At 28.8% G+C, this 16,190-nt stretch overlaps 6 protein-coding genes across 6 annotated transcripts; 4 read left to right on the top strand and 2 right to left on the bottom strand.

Annotated features, from left to right (window-relative positions):
* The first annotated feature begins 727 nt into the window (after positions 1-727).
* LOC128961598 (SWI/SNF-related matrix-associated actin-dependent regulator of chromatin subfamily D member 1-like) lies at positions 728-2,694 on the top strand. The gene is made up of 2 exons (XM_054308235.1): positions 728-2,349; positions 2,407-2,694. The coding sequence occupies exons 1-2, from the start codon at positions 865-867 to the stop codon at positions 2,560-2,562; spliced, it is 1,641 nt and encodes a 546-aa protein (XP_054164210.1). The 5' UTR covers positions 728-864; the 3' UTR covers positions 2,563-2,694.
* Positions 2,695-3,487: 793 nt separating this feature from the next.
* Positions 3,488-4,390, bottom strand: LOC128965963 (39S ribosomal protein L41, mitochondrial-like). Its single transcript, XM_054312759.1, has one exon. It carries the CDS (start codon positions 4,156-4,158, stop codon positions 3,610-3,612), a length of 549 nt encoding a protein of 182 aa, XP_054168734.1. The 5' UTR covers positions 4,159-4,390; the 3' UTR covers positions 3,488-3,609.
* LOC128962579 (uncharacterized) lies at positions 4,386-5,197 on the top strand. Its single transcript, XM_054308998.1, has 2 exons — positions 4,386-4,473; positions 4,536-5,197. Exons 1-2 carry the CDS (start codon positions 4,386-4,388, stop codon positions 5,195-5,197), a joined length of 750 nt encoding a protein of 249 aa, XP_054164973.1.
* Positions 5,198-5,590: 393 nt separating this feature from the next.
* Positions 5,591-6,208, bottom strand: LOC128965954 (ADP-ribosylation factor-like protein 6). Its single transcript, XM_054312748.1, has 2 exons — positions 5,726-6,208; positions 5,591-5,671 (listed from the first exon to the last, which is right to left on the bottom strand). Exons 1-2 carry the CDS (start codon positions 6,206-6,208, stop codon positions 5,591-5,593), a joined length of 564 nt encoding a protein of 187 aa, XP_054168723.1.
* A 1,070-nt stretch (positions 6,209-7,278) lies between these two features.
* On the top strand, positions 7,279-10,096 carry LOC128965938 (cleavage and polyadenylation specificity factor subunit 2-like). Its single transcript, XM_054312723.1, has 2 exons — positions 7,279-7,855; positions 7,914-10,096. The coding sequence occupies exons 1-2, from the start codon at positions 7,651-7,653 to the stop codon at positions 10,094-10,096; spliced, it is 2,388 nt and encodes a 795-aa protein (XP_054168698.1). The 5' UTR covers positions 7,279-7,650.
* A 409-nt stretch (positions 10,097-10,505) lies between these two features.
* LOC128965945 (2-amino-3-carboxymuconate-6-semialdehyde decarboxylase-like) lies at positions 10,506-11,843 on the top strand. Its single transcript, XM_054312736.1, has 4 exons — positions 10,506-10,616; positions 10,682-10,826; positions 10,932-11,578; positions 11,652-11,843. Exons 1-4 carry the CDS (start codon positions 10,554-10,556, stop codon positions 11,817-11,819), a joined length of 1,023 nt encoding a protein of 340 aa, XP_054168711.1. The 5' UTR covers positions 10,506-10,553; the 3' UTR covers positions 11,820-11,843.
* The last annotated feature ends 4,347 nt before the right edge of the window (positions 11,844-16,190 follow it).

Here is a 16,190-nt window from a genome sequence, read left to right on the forward strand (position 1 = left end):
CTTGTGGAGTGCCCCAACTCTACTTATATAATATTTATTTATATCATAATTAGTATTTTTAAAGCACATTTTTTGTTAATTAGTAAATAAATAATTATTTTTTATATTTAAATATAAAAACATTTAAGTTTTTATTGTTTTCTAACATAAATTACGATATTATTTAGTGTAAATAATGTTAAATTGATGTAATTAAGTATTTATTTTATATACATAAGCTATTAATTTATATTAAAACTAATTTAATATTTATGTTTTTGTTTAATATAAAATTTAGAAAAGTAGAAAATTGGTAGGGGGCCCCCTAACTTTTTGGCTTCAGGCCAGGGGGGAGGGGGTAAAAACCCAAATTTCTCGATTTCAGGGGGGTAAGAGCTCTTACCCTACCCTACCCCCCCTTTCGCAACACTGATCTTAATAGTAGTTACAAGACAACCATWTATTGATTATTCTATTGAATATTATGTTATTTTTAGTTATAAAAAAGAAAGTTTTAATTGATATAAAAATACAAAATAAATATATAATTAAATATTTGTAACAAATTTCAATATTTAATTAAAATAATTAATTTAATTACAACTAATTTATAGATTTATTTGATATTAATATTAAATTTAATTTCAAATATTTCGCTCTTTTATAGAATTGATGAAAACATTTGTAACTTTTTATAATAAATACTTTAAGCAAATGTGTATAAAAAGGGCTCAAAAATTATATGAATAGATTATCGATTGTATTGAGCTATCGATTAATCGTTTGTTTTGAACGACTCTCTCATTAAGTCTTTTGTCCGCAAATTGTCATCAAATCAATCAATTAATCAGTTATTTGATTATCAGATCCATTGATTGAAATCACATGCAGAGGGCATACCAACCAATGGCCAGTACATCATCAATGATGGCATCACCGGGTGTGGCACCCAATGTTAATCAGCAGATGGCCGGTCAGCCGGTCAACAACACAGCGCAGCCTTCGGGACAACCGCTCCGTAGCCCACATATGCCGCCTCAGAGGATGTTTCAAAGTCCCGCTGGACTGCAATCGTACTCAGGAGTGGCCACACCACCTGTGGTCGGTCAACGATTTCCTCCGACACCACATCACATGCGAATGCCACCAAACGCACCGCCATTTGCTGGTAGATCGATGCCAGCGCCTACACCTCCCGGACCCGTGCAGGCTATGAAGCGATCGGCAACTGCAATGAATGGACCACCGATGGGAGGAATGCCTTCGAAAGGAATTCCAATTGGCTCAATGGGTCCGCCTTCAGGACCGACACATCATTCAAATCAATCGAGTGGATCGTCAAAGAAGAAAAAGAAATTGGCGGACAAGATATTGCCACAAAAGGTTAGAGATTTAGTGCCCGAATCTCAGGCTTATATGGATTTGTTGGCATTTGAACGCAAACTGGATTTCACAATAATGAGGAAACGTCTTGACATTCAAGAAGCTCTTAAACGTCCGATGAAACAGAAACGCAAACTTCGTATCTTTATTTCGAATACCTTTTATCCGGGAAAACCTGAGGGCGATCCCAATGAAGAACCATCAGTGCCGTCGTGGGAACTTAGAGTTGAGGGACGACTCTTGGAAGACCCGAATGCTCCCAAAGCCGATCAAAGCAAACTTAAGCGCAAATTTTCATCATTTTTTAAAAGTTTGGTCATTGAATTGGATAAAGATCTGTACGGACCAGATAACCATTTAGTTGAGTGGCACCGGACACCTGCCACTACCGAAACGGACGGCTTTCAAGTGAAACGCCCGGGAGATAAAAATGTCAGGTGCACTATATTATTGCTATTAGACTACCAGCCCTTGCAGTTTAAATTGGATCCACGTTTAGCCCGACTCTTGGGTATTCATACACAGACACGACCAGTGATTATAAATGCTTTGTGGCAATACATTAAAACACATAAACTCCAGGACCCGCATGAAAGGGAATTTATTAATTGCGACAAATATTTGGAACAAATATTTCAATGTCAACGCATGAAATTTGCTGAAATACCATCACGTCTTCATCATCTACTTCACCCGCCCGACCCTATTGTCATTAATCATCTGATTAGTGTCGAAGGTCCTGACATGAAGAAGACCTCTTGTTATGACATCGATGTTGAGGTTGACGACCCCTTGAAGATTCATATGAATAACTTTTTACTATCGACTGCAAGTCAACAGGAGATCCAATCTCTTGATAACAAAATTCATGAGACAGTTGAGACAATAAACCAATTGAAGACTAATCGTGAATTCTTCCTAAGCTTTTCGACAGATCCGCAACAATTCATCAATAAATGGCTTATTTCTCAAATGAGAGATTTGAAGGTATTGATCAACAATTCATTAATATTATGTATTAACTCTTTTTCATATTTTTAACAGACAATGACTGACCAAATTGGAAATCCAGAAGAAGAGAGAAATTCTGATTTTTTCTTCCAGTCGTGGACTCAGGAGGCAGTCTGTCGTTACTTTTATGGTAAAGTTCAGCAAAGAAGGGCTGAATTGGAACAGGCGTTGGGTATTAGAAACGCATAATTGATATCATTTTATCATTATTTACATTTAATATTGTTTATATCGTTTAACTGCCGGTAATTTAAAAATTATCGAAAATCATTGACTTTATATTTATTGTATTTCTATTTTAATTGTAATAATTCTATAGAACCGGTAAATCCTTTTTAAAATAAAATATTTGTTTTGTATCTATTTGTACTGTACTAATGACTTGAACTCATGTCTGTTATACTGTATATACAATCGGATTTAGAGATAATATTTGCAATATCACCAAATGTGTAGTACATCAACACTTACAACTAGAGTGACCAACCGTCACGTATTGCTCTTAAACTATTTCAACAAAACATTTTAACTGCATTTTCTAATATATATCTATTTTTGATATTTATGTTAAAAATAGATTACCGGTAGATAATTTTTAAAGTTGTGAACAATTTTGTAAATAATACATCAAATACTTTATAACATTTTAATGAAATGTAACGTTAATTACGGTATTTTTGAAAACATATACAAAATCATTTGATTATATAAGTACCGTAAAAACTAATGATTAAAATGATTATCAAAATATTTGTAATTAAATTTGATTTAAAATTTTTTGACAAATCGGGAACTTTATTGAGAATTCTGTAAAAACTCTTGAGAGCGTGTGTTCAGTTAGTTTGGGATCAATTCAGACGATATTTTAACTCAAGACTTGTTGTATGTCTTGTCATTAGTTCCAATAATTGATAATTATTTTCTATATTTATAAATATCTTATTCATTCATTTAGTACTTAAATTTATTGATATTCTGTATGAAATGATATAKTTTTTGACTACTAATAAATGACAATTTAAGAAAACAATATATTATTAATTAAATGATAATTTTATTCAATGATAGAGTAATAATTAAAAAACCAAAATATACTAAATATTAATTAAAGTATACATTTCATCACTACATCTATAAAATATTATCAGTTATTCAATTTGATGAAACATAAAATATATTAATACACAGTATATTAGATGAAAATGCAATTCAAATCTTCAAATATTAACAAAACTGTTATTGAATGCCAAAAAAGTTTGTATCACTGAAGAGGTCGGCGCCCGTCTGTTTTGCTTTGATTTTAGCCTTTTGTATGTCTTCATCGGTCACATTGTGGTCAATATCTTCTCCATTCTTAAACTTTTCAATTATACTGTCGGCAAGCGTTGCATTAAATAGATCTCTGGCCGTAAATGCAGACTGTGTTATGTCTGGACATCGATAGGACACATATGGTTTGAGATGAAAGTCTTGTAAATCGGGAACAATTATTTGTGGCTCCATTTCCTTGACATAAACAAACTTTCCTTTAAACCAATAGCCGGGCCATCGGATAAACAATGTGTCCCTAAAGACAGGATAATCAAACTCTTTTTCAAGCAATGGCTTCGGTAGTCTCGGGTGTTCAAACTGTCCCCTTTTGTTTGGGACCATAAATCGTCGGAAGTTTCGGACATCCAATCGACTGCTYGTATGAAAACCAGTTGTCTGTCTGTATAATCCACTGACCAACCATTTAGACAACAATTGATTTGTATGACATCGGGTGACCATTTTGTAGGTCATTATATACTTTAACTGTTAGATTAACACAAATATTGACCACTTTTTTGATAATTTGGTCACAAATAACAATCACATGTCTTGTGTTTACAGATTCAACAAATCATTCATTTATTACGTGACGAGTAATACAATCATATGTTTTGTTGAGTTTGTGTTGAGTTTGGGATCAATTAATTGACTTAAAAACTGAACCATTTTTTGTATTATTGGATCAATTAGTGACACTAATGATGACAATCTGTAAGTTTTATGTCAATGGCTTTTGTCGTTACGGCAATAATTGTCGTTTTGAACACATCTCTGACACTAATCATTGTAAGTATTGTAATGGACTTACCGTTTGATCACTTGATGTGATAATTGTGTCCATTTCATAGATTACCACAAAAATTATCAACGATTTGATGGCAGACAATCAAATCAGTCTTTGGGCACAAATAAAGTTGGCTTTAGTTTCAACAAAACATTTGATAAGATCACGAATCAGCCAAATATGACAACTGGTTCTGTGTTTAGCGGACAACGGTTACAAATGAATAGCAATTCTTCAAATATAAGACCAAATGAGACATCTATGACCTCTCCTTTTGCAAGAAATTCTTTTCAATTTGGAAACACAACACCTGTGGCCACACAAAGAACGGGTGGATTTAGTTTTAATAAAACTCTGCAACAGATCTCAAACAATGACGGACAACATATTGATGACACAGACATGGAGTCCGTTCCAGTGATTGTCACTCAACAACATTCTCGGCCACAGATGATTGCCACACATGAGTTACAAATGGACTCAAATTTAGGTTTCATTAACCAATCAAATGTTAATCAAATGACTAAAATATCACCAAAAATAAGTTCAAATGTTAACCCAAATGCCATTTCACAGAATTTGATTAACTCATCGGTTAAATCAAATGATGAGATCTATTCTAAAGAAAGTGATTTATCTTTAGATAATTTGAGACAATTTGAATGCAATTCATTTAGCTTTAAATCTATACCCATATGTCCTCCGCCACAGAGCTTATGCTTTTGATTTGTTAAAACTTATTAATCGTTTTGTTTGTATTATTATTTGTTTTATTCATTGATCATTCAAATGTTCATAAAATTTATTAAAAAATTGGTTCAAAATTTACTAAATTATAAACTTAGTAATGATTTACTATTTTATCAATTTATGTTTTACATACATTTCATTTGCAACAAAACTAAAATTTTTAGATTACGGTAAATCAAAATTATAGTAATATTGTATAAAATTTTACGACAAATACATAATTATTGGTTTCTTGAGTATCAAATAATACTGTATTAATAATCATTACTAATAAGACATATTGTAATAGATAATTAATTATTTACAATAGTGTTATAATAATTGTATTTATTGATTATATTCGTATAATTTATATAAGATATGGAGTTATTATTTATTTTGTTGCATAAGTTGTTCCGATAACCACTCGATGCCATCCATGAGTCCATCTCCTGTCACAGCATTTGATGCCTAATTGAGATAATGTTTTATATTTTTTAAAATGTGAAAAACAGTTAGATTTACCTGTATATGCCAGGCTTTATTCTTAAGCTGATCCAAACCAAGTGTTTGGCTTATTTTAACGCTTGAAAGGGCTTCTTTTAAATCCATTTTATTAGCAAAGAATAATATGGGAATCAATGGTTTGCAGGCAATGTCTGCGTGTTTTAACATCATCTCGAGTTCGTCTTTGGCCACAACTAATCGYAAAGAGTCGGAACTGTCGATCACGAATATAATGCCTTCGACACCTTTATAGTAATGTTCCCATAAGTTTCTGTATCTTCCCTGACCTGACATATCAAATGCAGTAAATGTTAAATTTTTAATCTTAAACTTTTCAACATTAAATCCAACGGTTGGCACGATTTCATTAGATTTTTCTTCGGGTGGCTTAAAATGATTCATTATAGTTGTCTTTCCGCTGTTATCCAAACCAACCACTAATATATTTGCCTCCCGTTTCTTGAATCCCAATAATGTTAATAATTTTGTGAAGAATGCCATTCAATAGATTTTACTTTATATATAGTGTTAACTAAATTAATATTAAAGTTATTTCAATTATGTGAATCACTTTTCAATGATATTCAACAGTAAATCATGTTTTTGTTTAACTTTTGCTAATTTTTTTGGTTGTCGTTGGAAACAGTTTTACCAAATATTTCTAACAAATGTCTACAATGTTGCAGAATATTCTGTGAAAATGATTGCAAATTTGTTATTCAGAATTAAAACCTAAATAAATAAAATTATTTATTAAATATTTTTTAAAATATTGTATACTTGATTAAATATCTGACATTTGATTTAATTTCAAATATAAAGGTATAAAATTAAAATAAACATTTCAAACAAATACAGTAATTACATTATTTATTATTTTCAAACAAATTGTTAAAAATTATTAAACAAAATATAATGTAAATTAAAATAAATGATAATTTAATTATAAGTTTGGTTGACATCGGATGAGATTTTTGCAATATTGTGGTCATAGAAGTTGTTATTATTTTTGTTTTATTTAATCTATAAGTATACCAAATGATTCAAATAAGACATTTTTATATTAAAATTATTTTTATAGATATTTATATAAATATTTTACCCAATATCAACATCTTTTAAATTTAAATTATTATTAACACTTTGTTCTCCAATAATAAAAGTTATTAAAATTGCAAAAGTTATGATAAAAAGATAAACATTTAGATAAGTACTCATTATTTTATAAATCTATTTGAAAAGACAAATTCAAATTTATTTTATAAACGATTTTATTATTTTCTAAACTTTACATAATTTTGAATTTAATTGTTTAATTTATTATCATTTATTGCTATGATTTTCAATAATGAGTTCTAAATATAATTAAAATATATTATAATTGAATAATTTGTAATTTGTATTTATATATTAAATAATTATTAGTTATATTTTTTACAATTAATATATTAAAATAATCCAATTTTATTATCTAATATATTATTAAAAGTAAAAAATTATCGTAAAGTTTGGCCAAATGTATGCAATTTGAAGATATTTTGTGACAATAGATGTCAGTAATCATTGAAATGAATGTTAACTTAATTTTCAATACATTTATTGTGTATTTTTTGAGCCGACTTTCAATTGATTGAATTCATTGATTTGATTATCAATTCAATTGGTATCGACTTTACAACAATTTAAACACATTTCACACATAATTGACAACAAAATACATGAATAGATTTGATGGAAAAAAATCATTGAATTGATTATTATTTTTGCAAAACATATCACAAGTCATACATTTGTCATAGTTTTTGGTCAGAAAGTGAATGTCAACGATATGTCCATTTGATATGATTGTCGCAGATCTCCAACTAATTATAAAACATCTACTTTTGAATACAATTTGTTGTTTTATTAGTGGATCAGTTAAAACCAATTAGTTAATAGCAATCATGACATCTATAATCCGTTTTGAGGCCATTAGTGGTGTCCTCGATGACAGTCCGCCGTCATATTTATTACAAGTGGATGAGTTTCGGTTTCTTCTTGACTGTGGTATCGATGAGATGTTTAGTGAGTCTTATTTGACAGAACTGGCGAAACACGTGAAACAAATAGATGCCGTCCTTATATCACATCCCGACGCCCAACACTTAGGTATAACTGTTTGTTGATTTGATTTTGATGTCCATTGATTGTTATCATTGATAAATAGGATGTTTACCATATTTGGTGGGAAAGTGTGGTCTTAACTGTGAGGTATACGCCACGACTCCCGTCTATCTGATGGGACAGATGTTTATGTATGACTTGTATCAGTCGCGACATAATTACGAAAACTTTGATTTGTTTACTTTGGATGACGTGGACATGGCTTTCGACAAAGTAATTCAAGTGAAGTATAACCAAACAATTGCACTTAAAGGTAAAGGTCAGGGAATAGCGATCACACCGTTAGCCGCCGGACATATGATTGGCGGAACCATTTGGCGTATTGTTAAAGACGGCGAGGAAGACATTGTCTATGCAGTTGACTTCAATCATAAGAAGGAACGGCATCTCAACGGATGTGTTTTAGAAACTATTAGTAGACCTTCACTATTGATTACCGACGCCTATAACGCCAACTATTTTCAAGAGCGTCGCCAAAAACGGGACGAACAGCTTATGACTAATATATTGGGAACACTTAGAAACAGAGGCAATGTTTTGATTGCTGTGGATACTGCTGGCCGTGTGCTTGAGTTGGCCCATATGTTGGACCAGTTATGGCGCAACCAAGAGTCGGGATTAATGACCTATTCGTTAGCACTTTTGAATAATTTTAGTTATAATGTGATTGAATTTGCAAAATCATTAGTCGAGTGGATGAGTGATAAATTAATGCGATCTTTTGAAGGCCAACGTAATAATCCTTTTCAATTCAAATATCTTCAATTGTGTCACAAATTTTCAGATTTAGAACGAATTCCTGAACCACGAGTTGTTCTCGCGTCGCAACCAGACTTAGAGTGTGGTTTCTCTCGCGACTTATTCTACAATTTGGCCACAAATCCAAAGAACTGTATTATTCTCACTCAACGATGTTCTTCATATACATTAGCTCATCAATTGATGAACAATCTAAAGGATGAACGACTTATCACTTTAGAGATTAAACAAAGAATACCTCTAAAAGGGTCGGAATTAGAAGAATATCGACGTCAAGAGAGTCTTAAGAAAAGTAAATTGATTGATACGATTGATGCTTCAGTCGAAGGAGAATCAGATTCTGATTCAGACGATAACATTGAAAGTGAAGAAGACGATGATGTCATGGAAGTGGACGGAATGGTTAGTAAAAGTCCAATTACTGGCGGTTATTCTGCTGGTGTTGGATCAGCTCAGAGTCATTCAAGTGCTGTAAAACACGACCTAATGATGCCTAAAAATGAGGGTAAAGTTAAAGGAGGCGGGTTCTTTAAACAAGCTAAAAAATCATACCCCATGTATCCATCTCATGAACGTAAGATTAAATGGGATGAATATGGAGAGATCATTAGACCTGAAGATTATATGATCTTTGATATGGTCGGCACTAACACAAATCAAATGGGCGAAGAAGAAAATAAAGAAAACGTCAAGAAAGACGGAACCGATGAAAGTGTGGTCGAAACACAAGAAATACCTACAAAATGTGTTGTTAATGTCCAGTCGTTCAATGTTCACGCAAGCGTTCAATACATTGACTTTGAAGGTCGATCTGATGGTGGATCCATTCAGAAGATTATTTCGATGATAAAACCACGTCGTCTTATAATCGTTCGCGGATCTGCTGATGCAACAGAATCTTTGGCTAAGTATTGCGAAGAATCGGGTTGTGTTTCCGATAAAATATTTGTACCCAAACTCTTTGAAACTGTTGACGCAACCACTGAAAGTCACATCTATCAGGTGAAGTTAAAGGACGCATTGGTCAGCTCTCTTTCCTTTGCTCAGGCAAAAGAAGGGGCTCAGTTGGCTTGGGTTGAGGCTGAGATTGAGATGACTCAAGTAGAGTCACTTTTGCCACAAAAAGAATCAGACAATTCAGACGAATTGACAAAAGGTGGTCATCTATTAGATGATTCAGATGAAGGAATGGGTGGTCGCGAATTACTTCCAACATTAAGGCAATTACCAACTAATCAAATACCATCTCATCCGACCATTTTTGTCAATGAATTGAGATTATCGGACTTCAAGCAAGTATTGATGAAGAACGGCATTCAGGCCGAGTTCTCAGGAGGTGTTCTCTATTGTAACAATCAGGTCGAAGTCAGGCGCAGTGAGTTCGGGCGCATACACCTCGAGGGCACCCTTTCCGATGATTACTATAAAGTTAGAAAATTACTATATCAACAATATGCTGTTATCTAATTTGTTTGTATAAATCATTGTTTTTGAATTTATTGTTAAACATTTAATTTATTATTTAATTGAAATATTTTTTGAGATTAAATTAAATGTTTATTTTTCAACATTGTATTCAATATTTAAAAATATTTAAAATTTATAAACTAGTTTTTTATAATATATTTAAAAAAAAATTGACGTCTATTATCAATTATAAGATATATAATAAAATTGTAAAATTATATCATTGCCATTAAAACAACATTTTATTATATTATGTTTCATTAAATATTGATATAAAATAAATTTCTTATTTATATTGAAATCTTGTTATTTATTATCAATTGATTTATTTATTTGCAAACTAATCAATATTAATGCCCAATAATTGGCTCTTATTCTTTAATATTTATTCAGTTATAAACACTTGARTTATTAGTAAATTTATCAAATTTTGTATTTTTTAATTTTTAATTTTGATATGTTTTTAAAATTAGATTTTCATTGTCATATATTACCCGAAACATGGCCCGACTTGGCTCAGGTTTGTTGAAAGCATGTCTTAATAAATAAAGTATTAATCAAATGTTTTATCGATTTCTATAAAAGAAATTTGGTTACAAGGGTTGGGTGCATATGCATCATACAGATGATGGTAAAGCACTTATGATGAAAGATGACGGAATTGTTTTCAGACCCGTTGATCATAAAGTTTGGTCCACACGTGTGCGTCTCGYAGATATGCAACAGACTGGTATACTAATAAGATTTGTTATATTTAAACTTATTTATTATTATTATTTTTTGAAATTTTTATAAAACTATAAATATATTATATCTGTAATACAATGATGTAAAGGAGTTGCTGTACAAGTGTTGTCTACTGTTCCCGTAATGTTTAGCTATTGGGCCAAACCAAGTGATACGGCTTACTTGAGTCGACTATTAAACAATCACTTGGCTTCAGTGGTGAGAAACAATCCATCGAGATTTATAGGTTTAGGTACAGTTCCTCTTCAATCACCAGAATTGGCCGTCGAAGAGATGAAACGATGCAAATATGATTTAAATCTAAACGGAATTATTATTGGAAGTCATGTGAATGAGTTAGGTCTTGACGATCCTTCATTTGATCCAATTTGGAAAACTTCTGAAGATTTAAATCTTCCTATATTTCTACATCCGTGGGATATGCAAATGAGCAGACATTTTGCCAAATATTGGTTGCCATATATTGTGGGAATGCCGGCCGAAACATCAGCTGCTGTGTTGGCTATGATTTTTAGTGGTGTTTTGGAGCGATTTCCGAGATTGAAAATAGCGTTAGCACACGGATCGGGAATGTTACCATATATTATAGGACGGGCAGAGCATGGCTTTCATGTATATCCAGCAGATTTTAAAGATAATCCTTTCCCGCCATCAAAATATTTATCGAGAATATATTGCGATTCTTTAGTTCATAATGAAGATGCACTCAAATTGGCCATCAATTTATTTGGAGAAGTACTGTATTTTAATATATTTTATTTAAATTGACATAAAAAATATAATGAATTAATAATTATTGTGAATTCAGGACCAAGTGTTTCTTGGAAGTGATTATCCATTTTTGTTGGGTGAGCCMWCCCCTGGCCTTATCATAGAAAAAAGTCAATTGAATGATGTGTTGAAACGGAAACTTTTGAGTGAAAATGTTTGTAAATTCCTCGACATTGATGTCAATCAATATTCTGTTTGGATTTGAAGCCAAAGTCTATTTCTTTTCTCTTATCATAATTTTTTATCAATTATTTTGATAAACCTTTTTATTGATTAGTTTTTATCKAAAACTTGTTATTGAAATTGGATGACTAAAAGATTACTATAATATATAATATTTTAAATATAATTTTAGTACAATTTTAATAAATATCTAATATGTTATTAAATATCCATTTGTTTATGCATTCATCCATCTTTTTCATACATTATATCCATTTATTAAATTAAATATTTTAATATCATTTTTAATGTATTGTGATATATAATTCATAACTTGCATTAAAAGACAACAATTCAACAAAAAGTAATGTATGTTTTGCTCAGTTTTATCACTGAGTGAATAACTCACGAGATAACTACAAAAAAAATATTAAAAAAGTMAAAATATAATTTTAAAAATCGCATTAAACATCATTTACCCTAAAATGTTTGTATTTAGTAATTAAATGATAGAAAATGAATTATAATAGCAATAATAGTGATATAAAAATGACGACAAAAAGCAAGTTAACCAAAAATAAGAGAAATGTAAGAGTGAGAGGTGTTGGGAGTAAACTGACAAAAACGGGTTCATTTGAAGACTTCAGCAAAGATCTGGCCATTTATAAGGCTCAACGATATCACAAACGAATTATTACATTAAGAAAAGCTATTGTAATGTTATGTATATTATTGTTGTATTTGTGTACAGGAAATGTGGTCGCATTCATCACAATCATCATTACTGACCAATTTGTCATTCATCTTCATATAACTGGTCTCATCTATAATATAATGATAATTGTAGCCATAATTTTGTTTGACTTAAGTGTCAGAAAAAAATCATTGACTTTAAATAAGATATTCTTAATAATTATGATTTTCTCAATGATATCAAGTGTTTTGGTTATTGGAGTGTTTGTTTCATATTATTTAGCCATACAGTCCTATCGAAACTATATAAACCAYAGACTCATACAATTATCGGTCARTTTTCATATATCCGATTTCATTATCTCTATTTCGCTATTTATTATATATTTAGCAATAATTATATTAGTATGTGTTTTAAGACAAACTATTTTTGAATACAAAACATATATAAATATAAGTGTTAAAGAAACATCAAAACAAGTTTGAATTAGATAATATTTTTAAAAATTATTATTATATATAAATTTATATTAAAGGACAAACTAACAAATAAATAAAATTATCTATTATTTTATGACAATATTCTTATACTAAATATTAAATTAAAATATAACAAAACATTTATTGTTTTTTTTCTGTTTATTAAAGAATTGCGTGAATTTACAGAATTAAGTCAAACAAATATATCGTTCATTAGGAATGTTCACTAAAACAGGGCGTCTCTTATAAACTCATATCTTGTATATAATAACTGTTATAACATTAGCTTATATTTCAAAAAATTATTATAAAATATGTTTTCGGAAAAAATATTTAAAATTTAATAAATGTTTAAATACTAGTGTTTAGTAATGGAAGATATTATCCTAAGTTAGGTGGTCTCGTTAATCAGCTATTAAATTGATTAAACCCAACCAATAGTAAATTTTTTTAGTTATAAATGTATGCACAATAAGTATTGAAAAAAATAATGAATAATAAGAGAAAAATTTCCTCTGAAAAAAATTATGGACTCATAAAATTGTTTGTGAACATACATACAGAGGTTAGTGATGAACACACCCAACAGTAATGAAGTGATATTTGTCCACAAAATGTATGACAAAATGCATGTTTTATACAATGTATGGATCAGTTGTGGTTATAGTTGAGACAGAGACAGCACACCACAAGAATATATGTTCATTATATATAAAAATAAAAATAATATACAATACTAACAATGTTCTCGCAATTGAAATATGTTTTTATGTTTTGTAATACACTGATAATTGGTTCATCAATATTTGGTTTTATTTGGGGAAATATTAATTATGCCGAATATTGGGACGTAAACGGCAGCTTTATTGGCGGACAGTTGGCCACCATATGTGTCGGTAAGTGTTAAAATTAAAAAAAAATATTAAACAAAAATAAATTATAATATATTATAGGTTTTATAATATTTGGTTTGCTTGGACTCTACGCTTCATTCAAGAATAACTATCACATAATGACATCTTATGCTTCATTTGTTTTCTTCTCAATCTTCTTACGTGTCTTCACGTGGCTGTTGGCCTTCTTTCACGGTTTTCCTCTCAAGACTTGGTATTACGTATACATTATCTTTGAGATAATCCTATTATTTTTAGCGGCAATTGTATTACATAATATCAAACGCAATCATCCGGATCATTGAGATTATCATTTGAAATCATTTAAATTGAGTCAAAATAATTATGAAAATAAAGATAATATTTTAGTGATGATTTCCATTTGTAAATTTCRCTTATTTTATATCTATTTAAATAGTTAATACATTACATTAAAATATTATTAATTGTGATAATAACATTTTACTTTTAAAAAAATATAAGTAGTAATAATGTACTTTATTATACAGTACATTAAACTTTAGCATTAGTGTATTTAAACATTATTATTTACATTTATTTAACAAATGTAAATTATGCATTTATTATTAATATTATTATATTATTTTATTGTATAAAATATAAATAACAAATTACAAAAATAATCTAAACTTACATTTAACATAACATTAATTTATTTAATTTGTTACCAATTGATATGTGCACTAAAAAAATTCTAGTTTTCATTTAAAGAAAACAAATAAAATCATATATTATATTATATATAATGATTTATAAATATTTTATTACAATTAATTTTTTATTTATTCTTTTAGTTATTGTATTTTAATCAATGAGCTATTATTCTTATTTTATTATAACATTTTGTATCTAAAATAAATTCAAGTATTACTATTTATAATTTTATATTTTAATATATATATATTAACTCTTTTTTAAATATTTATTATTAAATCATAGTATTGTAAATTATAATATTAAAATTACATTGAATAACAAAATAAATAAATAAAAATATTTACTTACTAAAATTTTTATTTAAAAAGTAATATTTTAAAAAATAGTACTGTATATTGTTATAATTATTTTAAAATAAGTCATATTTTTATTTTTTGGATTATTTTTAAAAATTAGCATATTAATATAAAATTTTTTTATAAAGTTAAATAAACTACAATTTATTATTACATAAATTAAACAAAAATTTAGGTTAATTATATAAATAAAAATTAATTTTAATATATACAAATTTAATAGTTTAAAAACATAAAATAACAAAATTATTTATAATAAAATTATTAATATAAATTATTAGAAAATATAAATTTTTATTAATACAAAAATTTAAAAAATCCTTATATACAACATTACTAAATATATAAATTAATTAAATAAAAAAAACATTTTTGCAAACATTTATTATTTTGTTGTTGTTTAGCATAAAAACTTAAATAGCAGTTTAAAAGAAAACAAAAAATAAACAAAAAATGCATAAAAATTGATTGTAATATTGTTGCTATTATTGTATGTGAAAAGACTGGTTATAAAACATGAATTATATAATTGAATGAAAAAGCAGGTGCTCTGCACTGTTGTGTGCTTTTCTTCATAGAGTTCGGGCACGAAGTGATGATTAAGGCATCGCATCGGGACTGGCAGTCGCTAACACTCAACTGTGCTCTCTATCACACATACATCGGACTTATTAATCCTGAAAGAGTTGGTCTATACTATCCATAGGCCATWTGAAAGAACATGGAGAAGCAGGTGCTGCACGAATTAAATCCAGGATACATCAAATTAATGCATTATAAGTACATAAGTCTAGATATTAGTTGCGATCATATTTCTCCAACAAATTTTTGTCCATTTTTTTATTACAGTATATGTTAAAAGACTATTGAACCACATTTGCATTTAAATCAATCATCCGATAAATCATTTTCAAATCGCTTTTATTAATATATATATACCATTGATTGCTTACATTTAAAAATAACAATTACATCAAAACTATTTATCGCACGATTCAGTTGTCTAAAGAATTTAAAGAATTTATAATTTGTTGGTTTTATTGTTTATTCACTGGAATTTCGTTTTAATATTATTTGTCATTAAAATACAGTATATATATACTGTATATTCATAGTATATATTATATATATATATGATTTTTGATATATTTATCATTTTCTGAATACTTTTTATAAGATTATTAATTTAATAACAAGAGAAACAACTTCTAATGTATAATATGTTGTGATAAATAAATTAGATAATAATAACTATTTTAAACTAAAAAACTTATTAAACTATATTATAATATAATAAATTGTTTTATAATAATT

The sequence above is a fragment of the Oppia nitens genome, unplaced genomic scaffold, assembly GCF_028296485.1.
Source record: "Oppia nitens isolate AA-2021 unplaced genomic scaffold, nextdenovo-longstitch-racon4-pilon3 scaffold10_pilon_pilon_pilon, whole genome shotgun sequence".
NCBI classification, from domain to species: Eukaryota; Metazoa; Arthropoda; class Arachnida; order Sarcoptiformes; family Oppiidae; genus Oppia; species Oppia nitens.

Coding starts and splice junctions, on each gene's coding strand:
- LOC128965938 (XM_054312723.1), top strand. CDS start 7,651: ATGACATCTATAATCCGTTTTGAGGCCATTAGTGGTGTCCTCGATGAC. Junction 7,856..7,913: donor TCCCGACGCCCAACACTTAG/GTATAACTGTTT, acceptor ATTGATAAATAG/GATGTTTACCATATTTGGTG.
- LOC128962579 (XM_054308998.1), top strand. CDS start 4,386: ATGATGACAATCTGTAAGTTTTATGTCAATGGCTTTTGTCGTTACGGC. Junction 4,474..4,535: donor CATCTCTGACACTAATCATT/GTAAGTATTGTA, acceptor TCCATTTCATAG/ATTACCACAAAAATTATCAA.
- LOC128961598 (XM_054308235.1), top strand. CDS start 865: ATGCAGAGGGCATACCAACCAATGGCCAGTACATCATCAATGATGGCA. Junction 2,350..2,406: donor CTCAAATGAGAGATTTGAAG/GTATTGATCAAC, acceptor TATTTTTAACAG/ACAATGACTGACCAAATTGG.